The sequence below is a fragment of the Engystomops pustulosus genome, chromosome 10, assembly GCF_040894005.1.
Source record: "Engystomops pustulosus chromosome 10, aEngPut4.maternal, whole genome shotgun sequence".
Classification (NCBI taxonomy): Eukaryota; Metazoa; Chordata; class Amphibia; order Anura; family Leptodactylidae; genus Engystomops; species Engystomops pustulosus.
In genome coordinates this window covers 6,307,913-6,327,767 of record NC_092420.1, presented here as the reverse complement: position 1 = coordinate 6,327,767, position 19,855 = coordinate 6,307,913, and the positions used below count along the sequence as shown (strand labels likewise).

Here is a 19,855-nt window from a genome sequence, read left to right as displayed (position 1 = left end):
GGGTGCAATACAGACTGGGGGAGCAATACAGACTGGGGGAGCAATACAGACTGGAGGAGCAATACAGACTGGGGGAGCAATACAGACTGGGGGGGAGCAATACAGACTGGGGGGGAGCAATACAGACTGGGGGAGCAATACAGACTGGAGGAGCAATACAGACTGGGGGGGAGCAATACAGACTGGAGGAGCAATACAGACTGGAGGAGCAATACAGACTGGGGGGGAGCAATAAAGACTGGGGGAGCAATACAGACTGGAGGAGCAATACAGACTGGGGGGGAGCAATAAAGACTGGGGGAGCAATACAGACTGGAGGAGCAATACAGACTGGGGGGGGGAGTAATACAGACTGGGGGGGAGCAATACAGACTGGGGGGAGCAATACAGACTGGGGGAGCAATACAGACTGGAGGAGCAATACAGACTGGAGGAGCAATACAGACTGGGGGAGAAATACAGACTGGGGGGGAGCAATACAGACTGGGGGAGCAATACAGACTGGGGGGGAGCAATACAGACTGGGGGAGCAATACAGACTGGGGGGGGAGTAATACAGACTGGGGGAGCAATACAGACTGGGGGGGTGCAATACAGACTGGGGGAGCAATACAGACTGGGGGGGGGGAGTAATACAGACTGGGGGAGCAATACAGACTGGGGGGGTGCAATACAGACTGGGGGAGCAATACAGACTGGGGGGGGAGTAATACAGACTGGGGGAGCAATACAGACTGGGGGAGCAATACAGACTGGAGGAGCAATACAGACTGGGGGAGTAATACAGACTGGGGGGGAGCAATACAGACTGGGGGAGCAATACAGACTGGGGGGGGGAGTAATACAGACTGGGGGAGCAATACAGACTGGGGGGGTGCAATACAGACTGGGGGAGCAATACAGACTGGGGGGGGGAGTAATACAGACTGGGGGAGCAATACTGACTGGGGGGGTGCAATACAGACTGGGGGAGCAATACAGACTGGGGGGGGGAGTAATACAGACTGGGGGAGCAATACAGACTGGGGGAGCAATGCAGACTGGGGGGGGAGTAATACAGACTGGGGGAGCAATACAGACTGGGGGGGGAGTAATACAGACTGGGGGGGGAGTAATACAGACTGGGGGGGGGGGTGCAATACAGACTGGGGAGCAATACAGACTGGGGGAGCAATACAGACTGGGGAGCAATACAGACTGGGGGAGCAATACAGACTGGGGGGGGTGCAATACAGACTGGGGGAGCAATACAGACTGGGGGAGCAATACAGACTGGGGGGGAGCAATACAGACTGGGGGGGGGGAGCAATACAGACTGGAGGAGTAATACAGACTGGGGGGGGCGCAATACAGACTGGGGGAGCAATACAGACTGGGGGGGAGCAATACAGACTGGGGGGGAGCAATACAGACTGGAGGAGCAATACAGACTGGGGGGGGAGCAATACAGACTGGGGGGAGCAATACAGACTGGGGGAGCAATACAGACTGGGGGGGGTGCAATACAGACTGGGGGAGAAATACAGACTGGGGGAGTAATACAGACTGGGGGAGCAATTCAGACTGGGGGAGCAATACAGACTGGGGGGGAGCAATACAGACTGGAGGAGCAATACAGACTGGGGGAGCAATACAGACTGGGGGAGAGCAATACAGACTGGGGGGGGCAATACAGACTCGGGGGGGGGCAATACAGACTGGGGGGTGCAATACAGACTGGGGGGGAGCAATACAGACTGGAGGAGCAATACAGACTGGGGGAGCAATGCAGACTGGGGGAGGGCAATACAGACTGGGGGGGGGCAATACAGACTCGGGGGGGCAATACAGACTGGGGGGTGCAATACAGACTGGGGGAGTAATACAGACTGGGGGGGGGGGGCAATACAGACTGGGGGAGTAATACAGACTGGAGGAGCAATACAGACTGGGGGAGCAATACAGACTGGGGGAGCAATACAGACTGGGGGGGAGCAATACAGACTGGGGGAGCAATACAGACTGGGGGAGCAATACAGACTGGAGGAGCAATACAGACTGGGAGGGGGGCAATACAGACTGGGGGGGAGCAATACAGACTGGGGGTGCAATACAGACTGGGGGAGCAATACAGACTGGGGGAGCAATACAGACTGGGGAGCAATACAGACTGGGGGAGTAATACAGACTGGGGGAGCAATACAGACTGGGGGAGCAATACAGACTGGGGGAGCAATACAGACTGGAGGAGCAATACAGACTGGGGGAGCAATACAGACTGGGGGAGCAATACAGACTGGAGGAGCAATACAGACTGGGGGGGGGGCAATACAGACTGGGGGGGAGCAATACAGACTGGAGGAGCAATACAGACTGGGGGGGGGCAATACAGACTGGGGGGGAGCAATACAGACTGGGGGAGCAATACAGACTGGGGGGGGCAATACAGACTGGGGGGGAGCAATACAGACTGGAGGAGCAATACAGACTGGGGGGGGGGGCAATACAGACTGGAGGAGCAATACAGACTGGGGGGGAGCAATACAGACTGGGGGTGCAATACAGACTGGGGGAGCAATACAGACTGGGGGAGCAATACAGACTGGAGGAGCAATACAGACTGGGGGAGCAATACAGACTGGGGGGGAGCAATACAGACTGGGGGAGCAATACAGACTGGGGGGGAGCAATACAGACTGGGGGTGTAATACAGACTGGGGGGAGTAATACAGACTGGGGGGGGCGCAATACAGACGGGGGGGGGGAGCAATACAGACTGGGGGAGCAATACAGACTGGGGGTGCAATACAGACTGGGGGGGGGAGCAATACAGACTAGGGGGAAGGGGTTCAATACAGACTGGGGGAGCAATACAGACTGGGGGAGCAATACAGACTGGGGGGAGGGGTTCAATACAGACTGGGGGAGCAATACAAACTTGGGGGGGGAGCAATACAGACTGGGGGAGCAATACAGACTGGGGGGGGGGTGCAATACAGACTGGGGGGGAGCAATACAGACTGGGGGGGTGCAATACAGACTGGGGGAGCAATACAGACTGGGGGAGCAATACAGACTGGGGGAGCAATACAGACTGGAGGAGCAATACAGACTGGGGGAGCAATACAGACTGGGGGGGAGCAATACAGACTGGGGGGGAGCAATACAGACTGGGGGAGCAATACAGACTGGGGGGGAGCAATACAGACTGGGGGTGTAATACAGACTGGGGGGAGTAATACAGACTGGGGGGGGCGCAATACAGACGGGGGGGGGGGAGCAATACAGACTGGGGGAGCAATACAGACTGGGGGTGCAATACAGACTGGGGGGGGAGCAATACAGACTAGGGGGAAGGGGTTCAATACAGACTGGGGGAGCAATACAGACTGGGGGGAGGGGTTCAATACAGACTGGGGGAGCAATACAAACTTGGGGGGGAGCAATACAGACTGGGGGAGCAATACAGACTGGGGGGGGTGCAATACAGACGGGGGAGCAATACAGACTGGGGGAGCAATACAGACTGGGGGGAGGGGTTCAATACAGACTGGGGGAGCAATACAGACTGGGGGGGAGCAATACAGACTGGGGGGAGGGGTTCAATACAGACTGGGGGGGGGAGCAATACAGACTGGGGGGGAGCAATACAGACTGGGGGGGGAGCAATACAGACTGGGGGAGCAATACAGACTGGGGAGCAATACAGACTGGGGGGGAGCAATACAGACTGGGGAGCAATACAGACTGGGGGGGGAGTAATACAGACTGGGGGAGCAATACAGACTGGGGGAGCAATGCAGACTGGGGGGGCAATACAGACTGGGGGGGGAGTAATACAGACTGGGGGGGAGCAATACAGACTGGGGGGGAGCAATACAGACTGGGGGGGAGCAATACAGACTGGGGGGAGCAATACAGACTGGGGGAGCAATACAGACTGGGGGGGAGCAATACAGACTGGGGGAGCAATACAGACTGGGGGGGAGCAATACAGACTGGGGAGCAATACAGACTGGGGGGGGAGTAATACAGACTGGGGGAGCAATACAGACTGGGGGAGCAATGCAGACTGGGGGGGGGCAATACAGACTGGGGGGGAGTAATACAGACTGGGGGAGCAATACAGACTGGGGGAGCAATACAGACTGGGGGGGGAGCAATACAGACTGGGGGGGGAGTAATACAGACTGGGGGAGCAATACAGACTGGGGGGGAGCAATACAGACTGGGGGAGCAATACAGACTGGGGGGGAGCAATACAGACTGGGGGTGCACTCTTCACCCCCCTGGATATAGACCTCTGGGGTCCAGTTTTGGGATAGATCGTCTGGTTCTCCTGTTTGTCACTCTGTGGGATCCGGCAGGGGAGGAGGCTGCAGTAATGACATGCAGGGACAGTAATGGACTCCAGGGGGGGACAGAGAGGAGGAGGCACAGACTGGGGCAATGAGGGATGAACATGAAATGTCGGGGAGAGAAGGACCGCTGCTGCAGGGAGTGGGCAGAAGAGGGGACTGGAGATCAGGGAGAGGGCAGTAACTACATAAGTGCTGGGGGTGAGGCTGCCCTGGGGAAGGCACATGCAGGGGGTGAGGGTGCAGAGCTGTAGAGGGGATGCAGGGGGTGAGGGTGCAGAGCTGTAGAGGGGGTGCAGGGGGTGAGGGTGCAGAGCTGTAGAGGGGATGCAGGGGGTGAGGGTGCAGAGCTGTAGAGAGGATGCAGGGGGTGAGGGTGCAGAGCTGTAGAGGGGATGCAGGGGGTGAGGGTGCAGAGCTGTAGAGAGGATGCAGGGGGTGAGGGTGCAGATCTGTAGAGAGGATGCAGAGGGTGAGGGTGCAGAGCTGTAGAGGGGATGCAGGGGGTGAGGGTGCAGAGCTGTAGAGGGGATGCAGGGGGTGAGGGTGCAGAGCTGTAGAGGGGATGCAGGGGGTGAGGGTGCAGAACTGTAGAGAGGATGCAGGGGGTGAGGGTGCAGAGCTGTAGAGAGGATGCAGGGGGTGAGGGTGCAGAGCTGTAGAGGAGATGCAGGGGGTGAGGGTGCAGAGCTGTAGAGGAGATGCAGGGGGTGAGGGTGCAGAGCTGTAGAGGGGATGCAGGGGGTGAGGGTGCAGAGCTGTAGAGGGGATGCAGGGGGTGAGGGTGCAGAGCTGTAGAGGGGATGCAGGGGGTGAGGGTGCAGATCTGTAGAGGGGATGCAGGGGGTGAGGGTGCAGATCTGTAGAGGGGATGCAGGGGGTGAGGGTGCAGAGCTGTAGAGGAGATGCAGGGGGTGAGGGTGCAGAGCTGTAGAGGGGATGCAGGGGGTTAGGGTGCAGAGCTGTAGAGAGGATGCAGGGGGTGAGGGTGCAGAGCTGTAGAGGGGATGCAGGGGGTGAGGGTGCAGAGCTGTAGAGGAGATGCAGGGGGTGAGGGTGCAGATCTGTAGAGGGGATGCAGGGGGTGAGGGTGCAGATCTGTAGAGGGGATGCAGGGGGTGAGGGTGCAGAGCTGTAGAGGAGATGCAGGGGGTGAGGGTGCAGAGCTGTAGAGAGGATGCAGGGGGTGAGGGTGCAGAGCTGTAGAGGGGATGCAGGGGGTGAGGGTGCAGAGCTGTAGAGGAGATGCAGGGGGTGAGGGTGCAGATCTGTAGAGGGGATGCAGGGGGTGAGGGTGCAGATCTGTAGAGGGGATGCAGGGGGTGAGGGTGCAGAGCTGTAGAGGAGATGCAGGGGGTGAGGGTGCAGAGCTGTAGAGGGGATGCAGGGGGTGAGGGTGCAGAGCTGTAGAGGAGATGCAGGGGGTGAGGGTGCAGAGCTGTAGAGGGGATGCAGGGGGTGAGGGTGCAGAGCTGTAGAGAGGATGCAGGGGGTGAGGGTGCAGAGCTGTAGAGGAGATGCAGGGGGTGAGGGTGCAGAGCTGTAGAGGGGATGCAGGGGGTTAGGGTGCAGAGCTGTAGAGAGGATGCAGGGGGTGAGGGTGCAGAGCTGTAGATGGGATGCAGGGGGTGAGGGTGCAGAGCTGTAGAGGGGATGCAGGGGGTGAGGGTGCAGAGCTGTAGAGGGGATGCAGGGGGTGAGGGTGCAGAGCTGTAGAGGGGATGCAGGGGGTGAGGGTGCAGAGCTGTAGAGGGGGTGCAGGGGGTGAGGGTGCAGAGCTGTAGAGGGGATGCAGGGGGTGAGGGTGCAGAGCTGTAGAGGGGATGCAGGGGGTGAGGGTGCAGAGCTGTAGAGGAGATGCAGGGGGTGAGGGTGCAGAGCTGTAGAGGGGATGCAGGGGGTGAGGGTGCAGAGCTGTAGAGGGGGCGCAGGGGGTGAGGGTGCAGAGCTGTAGAGAGGATGCAGGGGGCAGGGGGTGAGGGTGCAGAGCTGTAGAGACGATGCAGGGGGTGAGGGTGCAGAGCTGTAGAGAGGATGCAGGGGGCAGGGGGTGAGGGTGCAGAGCTGTAGAGAGGATGCAGGGGGTGAGGGTGCAGAGCTGTAGAGAGGATGCAGGGGGCGAGGGTGCAGAGCTGTAGAGGGGATGCAGGGGGTGAGGGTGCAGAGCTGTAGAGGGGATGCAGGGGGTGAGGGTGCAGAGCTGTAGAGGGGGTGCAGGGGGTGAGGGTGCAGAGCTGTAGAGGGGATGCAGGGGGTGAGGGTGCAGAGCTGTAGAGGGGATGCAGGGGGTGAGTGTGCAGAGCTGTAGAGGAGATGCAGGGGGTGAGGGTGCAGAGCTGTAGAGGGGATGCAGGGGGTGAGGGTGCAGAGCTGTAGAGGGGGCGCAGGGGGTGAGGGTGCAGAGCTGTAGAGAGGATGCAGGGGGTGAGGGTGCAGAGCTGTAGAGAGGATGCAGGGGGCAGGGGGTGAGGGTGCAGAGCTGTAGAGAGGATGCAGGGGGTGAGGGTGCAGAGCTGTAGAGGGGATGCAGGGGGTGAGGGTGCAGAGCTGTAGAGAGGATGCAGGGGGTGAGGGTGCAGAGCTGTAGAGAGGATGCAGGGGGTGAGGGTGCAGAGCTGTAGAGAGGATGCAGGGGTGAGGGTGCAGAGCTGTAGAGAGGATGCAGGGGGTGAGGGTGCAGAGCTGTAGAGGGGATGCAGGGGGTGAGGGTGCAGAGCTGTAGAGAGGATGCAGGGGGTGAGGGTGCAGAGCTGTAGAGAGGATGCAGGGGGTGAGGGTGCAGAGCTGTAGAGGGGGTGCAGGGGGTGAGGGTGCAGAGCTGTAGAGGGGATGCAGGGGGTGAGGGTGCAGAGCTGTAGAGAGGATGCAGGGGGTGAGGGTGCAGAGCTGTAGAGAGGATGCAGGGGGTGAGGGTGCAGAGCTGTAGAGAGGATGCAGGGGGTGAGGTTGCAGAGCTGTAGAGAGGATGCAGGGGGCAGGGGGTGAGGGTGCAGAGCTGTAGAGAGGATGCAGGGGGTGAGGGTGCAGAGCTGTAGAGAGGATGCAGGGGGTGAGGGTGCAGAGCTGTAGAGAGGATGCAGGGGGTGAGGGTGCAGAGCTGTAGAGAGGATGCAGGGGGTGAGGGTGCAGAGCTGTAGAGAGGATGCAGGGGGTGAGGGTGCAGAGCTGTAGAGAGGATGCAGGGGGTGAGGGTGCAGAGCTGTAGAGAGGATGCAGGGGGCAGGGGGTGAGGGTGCAGAGCTGTAGAGAGGATGCAGGGGGTGAGGGTGCAGAGCTGTAGAGGGGATGCAGGGGTGAGGGTGCAGAGCTGTAGAGAGGATGCAGGGGTTGAGGGTGCAGAGCTGTAGAGAGGATGCAGGGGGTGAGGGTGCAGAGCTGTAGAGAGGATGCAGGGGGTGAGGGTGCAGAGCTGTAGAGAGGATGCAGGGGGTGAGGGTGCAGAGCTGTAGAGGGGATGCAGGGGGCAGGGGGTGAGGGTGCAGAGCTGTAGAGAGGATGCAGGGGGTGAGGGTGCAGAGCTGTAGAGGGGATGCAGGGGGTGAGGGTGCAGAGCTGTAGAGAGGATGCAGGGGGTGAGGGTGCAGAGCTGTAGAGAGGATGCAGGGGGTGAGGGTGCAGAGCTGTAGAGGGGGTGCAGGGGGTGAGGGTGCAGAGCTGCAGAGGGGATGCAGGGGGTGAGGGTGCAGAGCTGTAGAGAGGATGCAGGGGGTGAGGGTGCAGAGCTGTAGAGGAGATGCAGGGGGTGAGGGTGCAGAGCTGTAGAGGGGATGCAGGGGGTGAGGGTGCAGAGCTGTAGAGGGGATGCAGGGGGTGAGGGTGCAGAGCTGTAGAGAGGATGCAGGGGGTGAGGGTGCAGAGCTGTAGAGAGGATGCAGGGGGTGAGGGTGCAGAGCTGTAGAGGGGATGCAGGGGGCAGGGGGTGACGGTGCAGAGCTGTAGAGGGGGTGCAGGGGGCAGGGGGTGAGGGTGCACTGGATGGGGGTGTCCAGCACATCTCCTGGATTGGAGCAGCTGGGAGGAGCCGGTGACGTGAAGCCTCAATTCAACCCGCAGCAGCAGCAAGAAAGAAAGAAGGAAAACAATCCGTGCAGAGCCCGAGCAGAGCAATGCAGAGCTCCATGTGTGCCGGGCGGCTCTGCAGCTGATCCCGTGCTCTGATTCTCCAGCACCGGCACCAGCACCGGCAGAACCATGTCCAGGTTCAAGAAGGACAAGGAGATCATCGCTGACTATGAGAACCAAGTGAAAGGTGAGTGGCAGCCCCTGCAGCATATCTGCCCCTGCCCCATATCTGCCCCTGCCCCTGCAGCATATCTGCCCCTGCCCCTGCAGCATATCTGCCCCTGCCCCTGCAGCATATCTGCCCCTGCCCCTGCAGCATATCTGCCCCTGTCCCTGCAGCATATCTGCCCCTGCCCCTGCAGCATATCTGCCCCTGCCCCTGCAGCATATCTGCCCCTGCCCCTGCAGCATATCTGCCCCTACCCCTGCAGCATATCTGCCCCTGCCCCTGCAGCATATCTGCCCCTGCAGCATTTCTGCCCCTGTCCCTCTCCCTGCAGCATATCTGCCCCTGTCCCTGCAGCATATCTGCCCCTGTCCCTCTCCCTGCAGCATATCTGCCCCTGTCCCTCTCCCTGCAGCATATCTGCCCCTGTCCCTGCAGCATATCTGCCCCTGTCCCTCTCCCTGCAGCATATCTGCCCCTGTCCCTGCAGCATATCTGCCCCTGGTGCATATCTGCCCCTGTCCCTGCAGCATTCTTGCCCCTGTCCCTGCAGCATATCTGCCCCTGCCCCATGACTGCCCCTTTCCCTGCAGCATTCTTGCCCCTGTCACTGTAGCATACCTGCCCCTCTCCCTGCAGTGTGGACATCCCTGTACCAGTGCACTTGTGGGGGTGACACTGGGCTGCAATGCACCAGTGCTGGGGACCAGAGGCATAGCCCCCCCCCCTGCACCCCCAGATCTGCACAGCAACAGCCAGGCCCGGGGTCTGATGTATGGACCATGTCTTGGATGGGGACCGCTCATCCCTCTGCTCTGCTATTATTCCTACTACTTGGCTCAGGTCCAGACCACAAACTTTGCCTGCCCCCCCCCTCCCGCCCCCAGTAGCCCCCTCCTCCCACCTCCATCACAGTCGCATTCTATTATATGGGGGGATCCAGGCACAGGGTCAGGGGATACATTGTATCTGTGTGTACAGCAGCAGAGGACACGACACACTGTAACAGTATCCCATCCATGTGTGAGCAGTAATACAATATAATCCCGCCACACCCATACACTGCGTGTTCCTGCCATCCCAGGGACAATACGGGGGGACGCTGCTATGGGGTGCTTTCTGTGTATTCCTGCAGTGCCATGTGATGCGTGTGCCAGGGTGCCCACTGCTCCAGTGCTGGGGGTACTGCAGCTGCTGGCATCTTGTAAACATGTCGTGTCTCTTCTGATTGGTTGCTGAGGATACGTCTTTCCATCAGATCCGGATCTTTTTAGTATGGAGCGTCTTGTCGGGATTCGTGACAGTACTTGATTATCTCTAGGCCTTGATGCTGCACTGCGCTGCGACTGGAAGGAGACTGCCATTAACCCTTACAGTGCTGCGACCGCCAGGCTCCATCAGACTCATGAGACAGCGATAGTCATTGGGTGTGACCCCCGATACAAAACATGCAGAAGGTCCCTCGTGTCATACGCGTGCAGAAGAATCGTCTTAATAGTCACTTTATTTAAAGGGGATGTCCACTTAGGGCCTTCTGGGTTTGCAGAGAGGGTCAGGATCCTCATCTCATGGCCACAGTGTAAATATTCTGTGCAGAGCGTCTCTCTTTGGAGGACCTGTACTGCCTTGCATTAAGTGAATATTCTGCCTGCTTGTAATGCTTTATCTCCCCTGCAGAGGTGCTGCACAGATATACCAGACTTACTCCCAACATGCAATTCTCCACGTCCCCAGTGGGGGTGCTGTAGATGAATTTAGCCCTTATTGCTGACTTGTAATGCTCCTGGCCCCCTGTGGGGGTGCTGCAAGTAAATTAACCACTTATTCTAAGCTTGTAATACTTCATCAAGCCTGAGGGGGCGCTGTAGGTGAATTTACCACTTATTACTGAATTGTAGTTCTCCATGTCCCCAGTGGGGGTGCTGTAGGTGAATTTAGCACTTATTACTGAATTGTAGTTCTCCATGTCCCCAGTGGGGGTGCTGTAGGTGAATTTAGCACTTATTACTGAATGGTAGTTCTCCATGTCCCCAGTGGGGGTGCTGTAGGTGAATTTAGCACTTATAGCTGACTTGTAATGCTCCTGGTCCCCTGTGGGGGTGCTGTAGGTGAATTTAGCACTTATTGCTGACTTGTAATGCTCCTGGTCGCCTGTGGGGGTGCTGCAAGTAAATTAACCACTTATTCTAAGCTTGTAATACTTCATCAAGCCTGAGGGGGCACTGTAGGTAAATTGAACACTCTCCCAGCTTGTAGTGCTTCATGTCTCCTGCGGGGGCACTGCAGGCAGATCTGTCCTTACCTGCCAGGTTTCTGCACAGGTTCCAGGTGGAGGACACTTCTACATGGCAGAGATTATCCAAAGCAGAGGCCTCTCTCTACATTGTGACCTGATCTCTGGCTGTACGGATTGTCACCCAGCTTTCCCAGCATCAGACAAGGCATAATGTCGGAGGATGACTGGAGGACGGCTATTTTGGGGTTGTGGGTATATGTATTCTTCTCCCTATGATTAGTTGCTCCTGTGATGTAAATGATAGAGCGGAGAGGTCACATGTGTGGGCAGTAATTGGCAGATGGAACGTCAATGGGTCTAGGAAAGACGAGCGGCGCCAAAAAGCAAAGTACAAGGTCAGTGAGGAGGCCGGCCTAAGGGTGAAGACACACATGGCGTTTTTGGGCCGTTTTTACTTCGTTTTTCAGATCGTTAAAAACGCATGCGTTTTTGTCAGTTTTTCCAAAATTGTGCAATGAAAAACGGACAAAAACGCATGCGTTTTCAAAAAACGGATGCGTTTTTTAACGCATGCGTTTTTAACGATCTGAAAACGCACTAACTAAAAACGGCCCAAAAACGGCCTAAAAACGCCATGTGAGCAGAACTCCGGACCCCTGGGGGACATTCTGTGCCTGGACCAGATATCTCCAGTGCTGGTGAGGGAGTCTTAGAGGGAACAGTTTTGACAGTATTAGGTAGTGTCCCTGGAGAGATGTGTAATCAGACCTTTGTGTATGTTGTTAGTAGCAGCAGGACTGTGATAAATGGATTTATATTCCAGGATTGTAGCTTTACCAAGCGCACTGGGGGCGTGTCCTCACACTGCTGTGCTCTCTGTTCTCTGCAGACAGCATTAGGTATTGTAACTGTAGAGATGTGTAATCATACTTTATGTATCTTGTTAGTAGCAGCAGGACTTTGATGTATAGATTTATATTCCAGGATTGTAGCTTCTCCAAGTATTATAAGGGTGTGTCCTCACACTGCTGTGCTGATAATTCTCTGCATCGCTCCCCCATGACTTAACACTGTTGCAAAGTTCTTGTAGAACACTACAGCAATAAGAGCAGTGGCTGTAGAGCAGCTCAATTCAGAGAGCACAGAGCACAGCAGTGTGAGGACACGCCCCCAGTGCACTTGGAGAAGCTACAATCCTGGAATATTACATATATAATACATATCTCTCCATTACTGAAATATTTGACTAACGGAAGGACTTTATGAAGAAATGAACACTCCTCCAGAGGGAAGAAGCTGTTTTCCATAGGTAGATACTCCCGAACTCATCTCAAGGCTCTTACAGGGTCTGTACCTCCTGGAGGAGAGCTAATTTGCATACTTTTCCCAGGGAGCATTGTGTTACACAGCTGCTTCTCCATAAGGAGCCCAGAACCTCCCACCACATAGTCTGGCAGGTGCACCTGATAGAAGGGGGTCTCCAGAACTCCCGGCTCCCCTTCCTGTAAGGAATTCCAATTCCTTGATACCAGATTGTTTCCTGAATGTAACAACAACCTAGCGCCTCACGGAGGGGAGCACCCGCACCCTGCACCTCTCTGCCGGCTGATATCAGGGCCACCCTCCCCACCACTTGGGTCATATCATCCCCCCGCACCCTGCACCTCTCTGCCGGCTGATATCAGGGCCACCCTCCCCACCACTTGGGTCATATCATCCCCTCAGCACCCTGCACCTCTCTGCCGGCTGATATCAGGGCCACCCTCCCCACCACTTGGGTCATATCTTCCCCCCGCACCCTGCACCTCTCTGCCGGCTGATATCAGGGCCACCCTCCCCACCACTTGGGTCATATCTTCCCCCCGCACCCTGCACCTCTCTGCCGGCTGATATCAGGGCCACCCTCCCCACCACTTGGGTCATATCATCCCCCTGCACCCTGCACCTCTCTGCCGGCTGATATCAGGGCCACCCTCCCCACCACTTGGGTCATATCATCCCCCCTGCACCCTGCACCTCTCTGCCGGCTGATATCAGGGCCACCCTCCCCACCACTTGGGTCATATCATCCCCCCGCACCCTGCACCTCTCTGCCGGCTGATATCAGGGCCACCCTCCCCACCACTTGGGTCATATCATCCCCCCGCACCCTGCACCTCTCTGCCGGCTGATATCAGGGCCACCCTCCCCACCACTTGGGTCATATCTTCCCCCCGCACCCTGCACCTCTCTGCCGGCTGATATCAGGGCCACCCTCCCCACCACTTGGGTCATATCATCCCCCCGCACCCTGCACCTCTCTGCCGGCTGATATCAGGGCCACCCTCCCCACCACTTGGGTCATATCATCCCCCTGCACCCTGCACCTCTCTGCCGGCTGATATCAGGGCCACCCTCCCCACCACTTGGGTCATATCATCCCCCCTGCACCCTGCACCTCTCTGCCGGCTGATATCAGGGCCACCCTCCCCACCACTTGGGTCATATCATCCCCCCGCACCCTGCACCTCTCTGCCGGCTGATATCAGGGCCACCCTCCCCACCACTTGGGTCATATCATCCCCCCGCACCCTGCACCTCTCTGCCGGCTGATATCAGGGCCACCCTCCCCACCACTTGGGTCATATCTTCCCCCCGCACCCTGCACCTCTCTGCCGGCTGATATCAGGGCCACCCTCCCCACCACTTGGGTCATATCATCCCCCTGCACCCTGCACCTCTCTGCCGGCTGATATCAGGGCCACCCTCCCCACCACTTGGGTCATATCATCCCCCCTGCACCCTGCACCTCTCTGCCGGCTGATATCAGGGCCACCCTCCCCACCACTTGGGTCATATCATCCCCCCGCACCCTGCACCTCTCTGCCGGCTGATATCAGGGCCACCCTCCCCACCACTTGGGTCATATCATCCCCCCGCACCCTGCACATCTCTGCCGGCTGATATCAGGGCCACCCTCCCCACCACTTGGGTCATATCATCCCCCCGCACCCTGCACCTCTCTGCCGGCTGATATCAGGGCCACCCTCCCCACCACTTGGGTCATATCTTCCCCCCGCACCCTGCACCTCTCTGCCGGCTGATATCAGGGCCACCCTCCCCACCACTTGGGTCATATCATCCCCCCGCACCCTGCACCTCTCTGCCGGCTGATATCAGGGCCACCCTCCCCACCACTTGGGTCATATCTTCCCCCCGCACCCTGCACCTCTCTGCCGGCTGATATCAGGGCCACCCTCCCCACCACTTGGGTCATATCATCCCCCTGCACCCTGCACCTCTCTGCCGGCTGATATCAGGGCCACCCTCCCCACCACTTGGGTCATATCATCCCCCCTGCACCCTGCACCTCTCTGCCGGCTGATATCAGGGCCACCCTCCCCACCACTTGGGTCATATCATCCCCCCGCACCCTGCACCTCTCTGCCGGCTGATATCAGGGCCACCCTCCCCACCACTTGGGTCATATCATCCCCCCGCACCCTGCACCTCTCTGCCGGCTGATATCAGGGCCACCCTCCCCACCACTTGGGTCATATCATCCCCCCGCACCCTGCACATCTCTGCCGGCTGATATCAGGGCCACCCTCCCCACCACTTGGGTCATATCATCCCCCCGCACCCTGCACCTCTCTGCCGGCTGATATCAGGGCCACCCTCCCCACCACTTGGGTCATATCATCCCCCCGCACCCTGCACCTCTCTGCCGGCTGATATCAGGGCCACCCTCCCCACCACTTGGGTCATATCTTCCCCCCGCACCCTGCACCTCTCTGCCGGCTGATATCAGGGCCACCCTCCCCACCACTTGGGTCATATCATCCCCCTGCACCCTGCACCTCTCTGCCGGCTGATATCAGGGCCACCCTCCCCACCACTTGGGTCATATCATCCCCCCTGCACCCTGCACCTCTCTGCCGGCTGATATCAGGGCCACCCTCCCCACCACTTGGGTCATATCATCCCCCCGCACCCTGCACCTCTCTGCCGGCTGATATCAGGGCCACCCTCCCCACCACTTGGGTCATATCATCCCCCCGCACCCTGCACCTCTCTGCCGGCTGATATCAGGGCCACCCTCCCCACCACTTGGGTCATATCTTCCCCCCGCACCCTGCACCTCTCTGCCGGCTGATATCAGGGCCACCCTCCCCACCACTTGGGTCATATCATCCCCCCGCACCCTGCACCTCTCTGCCGGCTGATATCAGGGCCACCCTCCCCACCACTTGGGTCATATCTTCCCCCCGCACCCTGCACCTCTCTGCCGGCTGATATCAGGGCCACCCTCCCCACCACTTGGGTCATATCATCCCCCTGCACCCTGCACCTCTCTGCCGGCTGATATCAGGGCCACCCTCCCCACCACTTGGGTCATATCATCCCCCCTGCACCCTGCACCTCTCTGCCGGCTGATATCAGGGCCACCCTCCCCACCACTTGGGTCATATCATCCCCCCGCACCCTGCACCTCTCTGCCGGCTGATATCAGGGCCACCCTCCCCACCACTTGGGTCATATCATCCCCCCGCACCCTGCACATCTCTGCCGGCTGATATCAGGGCCACCCTCCCCACCACTTGGGTCATATCATCCCCCCGCACCCTGCACCTCTCTGCCGGCTGATATCAGGGCCACCCTCCCCACCACTTGGGTCATATCTTCCCCCCGCACCCTGCACCTCTCTGCCGGCTGATATCAGGGCCACCCTCCCCACCACTTGGGTCATATCATCCCCCCGCACCCTGCACCTCTCTGCCGGCTGATATCAGGGCCACCCTCCCCACCACTTGGGTCATATCTTCCCCCCGCACCCTGCACCTCTCTGCCGGCTGATATCAGGGCCACCCTCCCCACCACTTGGGTCATATCATCCCCCTGCACCCTGCACCTCTCTGCCGGCTGATATCAGGGCCACCCTCCCCACCACTTGGGTCATATCATCCCCCCTGCACCCTGCACCTCTCTGCCGGCTGATATCAGGGCCACCCTCCCCACCACTTGGGTCATATCATCCCCCCGCACCCTGCACCTCTCTGCCGGCTGATATCAGGGCCACCCTCCCCACCACTTGGGTCATATCATCCCCCCGCACCCTGCACATCTCTGCCGGCTGATATCAGGGCCACCCTCCCCACCACTTGGGTCATATCATCCTCCCGCACCCTGCACCTCTCTGCCGGCTGATATCAGGGCCACCCTCCCCACCACTTGGGTCATATCATCCCCCCCACGTTCTGTATGATAAATCCGGCCACTTACTGTGCACCCGTCCGCGGTGGATGCAGTTATTTTGTAGCTTAATCAATACTAATGACACCCGGGCAGACGCATTAGTGCAGCTTGTAGACGATTTGCAGGCCGCTCAGATGCGCTTGTTGCGGCTGATTCATTTGTGTATCTCCAGGCACCCGAGGGACAAATAATCCTGCTTTTAGTTGATGGTCTCTGCATGGAGGGAGGGGGCGGCTGCAGGTTTATCTACTGTACCCTGCACCAGGCTGCAGAAGACCTCTCACCCCCTGCCGCTAAATACAGCTGTGTATGTTGTTAGTAGCAGCAGGACTGTGATATATGGATTTATATTCCAGGATTGTAGCTTTTTCTATGTACACTGTGGGTGTGTCCTCACACTGCTGTGGCTCTGTGCTCTCTGCATTGATTTGCTCCATAGTCCCCATATTTCATAGCACAGCAGTGTACCCCAGCTACAATCCTGCAATATAAATCCATATTTCACAGTCCAGCTGCTACTAACAACATACATAAAGGTCTGATTACACATCTCTAAAGGGACAATATCTAAGACTGGCTGCACAGAGCACAACAGTGTGAGGACACACTCTCAATGCACTTGCATAAGCTGCAACAGTAGAATATAAATGCATATTGCACAATCCAGCTGCTACTAACAACATGAATACCTTGAGATCCTAATAGGCGGTTATTCTGAGTTTTCCATACTTTGCACTGCAGCACTGTCAGGCATTGAATTTCAGCCATTGTTGGATTTATCACAGAGCAGTTTTTGGGAAGAGTGGGTGATGACCTCCATGACCGCTCTCCTAGTGCTTCTCCTCGGCTCCTCCGTAGTCTTGGGCATCATGCACACTAATGTGAAATGCTGGTGTCATAGGGGCTAGCACATGTCTATAGGGGTCTTAAAGTAGAACCCTCCTACTTCGCAGCCTTACATCCTCTGCTTCTGTATTGTTGCATTTTTTACATTCAGGATCCAGGGAAAGTTGGGTATTGTTTCCTGTGCAGATTCCGGTTTCTGGTAATGGTGCAGCTCATGTTGCAGCCTCGTCCGTCCTCCATTACTTGCCACAAATGACATTTCTAGCCGGAGACGTCTTTGGATATTGATATGTTTTCCGCTCATCACATCCATGTTCCAGTTTCGGGTTGGGGCGGGGGTGATACTGGGGGGTTTTGACCTCTATTACTTGCATGGAGTCAGTTTTGTGTCATGGAACATGTATAATGTGGAAATACTGAATTTAGAGATTGTGGGAAGCCCCTCAGAGACTACAGCCCCTGCCTGGGTAAAAGTCATAGCCATGCTCATCCTGCGCCTCCTGGTTCATGAATGTAATGCCAGTACTGCGGTGTAGATTAACAATTGCTTTGCAGCTTAGTTTAGCAATGCACCAGCCCTGTGAGGGGGGACATTAGTGCTTGTCACCCGCCAGGATATCCCCAGAATGGCTGAATAGAATATTCTAAAGACTTCACATGGAAATTTTGTTCCAAATCCTTCATTATGGGGTCGCTATGGTGACGGGAAGTTTCTTCAGTTGACTGGGTAACGAGGCGCATTGGCTCATATCGAGTAGTGGACTCCTGGTGATCCAGGAACTTCATTAGCTGCTCAGATATTCCAATGAAATCTCTCCGGAGCCCCCCAGCCCTCCCCGAGACCCCCCCAGCCCTCCCCGAGACCCCCCAAGTTATGAGTTTGCAGCCGGCGCTGAACTTGTCGGCTTTCGTTCTCTTTTTTGGAGTTTGGAAATTCTCTGAGCTGAACACACAAGGAGCACCTATAGATGTGTGACCCCCTCCCCCTCCAGGCTGCCGCACACAATGGCCGAGGCTTCTACTTGTCCATCTGTCGGGTCCTTTCTGTGCTGAGAAGGTCCTTAACGAGGTTTTCCAGGTTTATGCAAATGAGGATTAATCACTGAATTACAAAATGTTCTTCAGCTGCCCTGGACATTTTCACAATCTCTGCTTGCTGCCAGCACATGGAAAAACATTCTGCGAATATCTCTGCAGCTGAGGGTTTGTTACTGTGTATCCAGCGTAGACAAAGCTGTCACCAGCCTGTTTTATTTGTTACAGTGTATCAGGGTCAGTAACATCAGACTTGCCAACTTTCCTGACACGTCTGAGGGTCTCTGGATGGCAAAGGGCACTGCTAATATGGACCCCTTATAGCAGTGATGGCTAACCTATGGCACTGGTGCCAGAGGTGGCACTCAGAGCCCTTTCTGTGGGCACTCAGGCCATCACCAGAGATGACTCCAGGTATCTTCCTGCAGTCACAGACAGCCCAGGACTTGCTGTGCACAGAGCTATTTTAAAGTGACAGCTGTACCTGGGACTATTTTCTGCTTTATTGGTGTCCTCAGGGGCTGGTATCCATGAAAACTGAGACAGAGAAGGGAGTATAAATCACAAATTAAATTTCTGTGTTGGCACTTTGTGATAAATAAGCGGGTCTTTGTTGTAGTTTGGGCACTCGGTCTCTAAAAGGTTCGCCATCACTGCCTTATAGGCTCATCAGTCTATGGGAGCTACACGTAGGGGCCCCTGGTGTTATATGGTTTTCCTATAATGTGTATCTATATGGCACATTGATTGTTTTTTGCTGTGGCTATATAATATAATAAAAAAGTTTGTGGCAGAATCTGTTGAATACGTGCTGGCTGCTGAATTCACATTCACAATATACATGAGAGGTCTGGCCTGGGGTCTGTATACATGAGAGGTCTGGCCTGGGGTCTGTATACATGAGAGGTCTGGCCTGGGGTCTGTATACATGAGAGGTCTGGCCTGGGGTCTGTATACATGAGAGGTCTGTATACATGAGAGGTCTGGCCTGGGGTCTGTATACATGAGAGGTCTGGCCTGGGGTCTGTATACATGAGAGGTCTGGTCTGGGGTCTGTATACATGAGAGGTCTGGCCTGGGGTCTGTATACATGAGAGGTCTGGCCTGGGGTCTGTATACATGAGAGGTCTGGCCTGGGGTCTGTATACATGAGAGGTCTGGCCTGGGGTCTGTATACATGAGAGGTCTGGCCTGGGGTCTGTATACATGAGAGGTCTGGCCTGGGGTCTGTATACATGAGAGGTCTGGCCTGGGGTCTGTATACATGAGAGGTCTGGCCTGGGGTCTGTATACATGAGAGGTCTGGCCTGGGGTCTGTATACATGAGAGGTCTGTATACATGAGAGGTCTGGCCTGGGGTCTGTATACATGAGAGGTCTGGTCTGGGGTCTGTATACATGAGAGGTCTGGCCTGGGGTCTGTATACATGAGAGGTCTGGCCTGGGGTCTGTATACATGAGAGGTCTGTATACATGAGAGGTCTGGCCTGGGGTCTGTATACATGAGAGGTCTGGCCTGGGGTCTGTATACATGAGAGGTCTGTATACATGAGAGGTCTGGCCTGGGGTCTGTATACATAAGAGGTCTGGTCTGGGGTCTGTATACATGAGAGGTCTGGCCTGGGGTCTGTATACATGAGAGGTCTGGCCTGGGGTCTGTATACATGAGAGGTCTGGCCTGGGGTCTGTATACATGAGAGGTCTGGCCTGGGGTCTGTATACATGAGAGGTCTGGTCTGGGGTCTGTATACATGAGAGGTCTGTATACATGAGAGGTCTGGCCTGGGGTCTGTATACATGAGAGGTCTGGCCTGGGGTCTGTATACATGAGAGGTCTGGCCTGGGGTCTGTATACACGAGAGGTCTGGCCTGGGGGCTGTATACACGAGAGGTCTGGCCTGGGGTCTGTATACACGAGAGGTCTGGCCTGGGGGCTGTA

At 56.9% G+C, this 19,855-nt stretch overlaps 1 protein-coding gene across 2 annotated transcripts in view; it reads left to right on the top strand.

Annotated features, from left to right (window-relative positions):
* Positions 1–8,363: 8,363 nt before the first annotated feature.
* Positions 8,364–19,855, top strand: part of SRGAP3 (SLIT-ROBO Rho GTPase activating protein 3) — a 90,928-nt gene continuing 79,436 nt past the window's right edge. The window contains exon 1 of one of the 2 annotated variants that reach the window (XM_072128074.1): positions 8,364–8,586. In XM_072128074.1, the coding sequence (XP_071984175.1) occupies positions 8,529–8,586 (58 nt within the window). In that variant the 5' untranslated portion in view covers positions 8,364–8,528. The remainder of the gene's footprint in view (positions 8,587–19,855) is intronic. The other variant, XM_072128075.1, reaches the window with a different exon arrangement.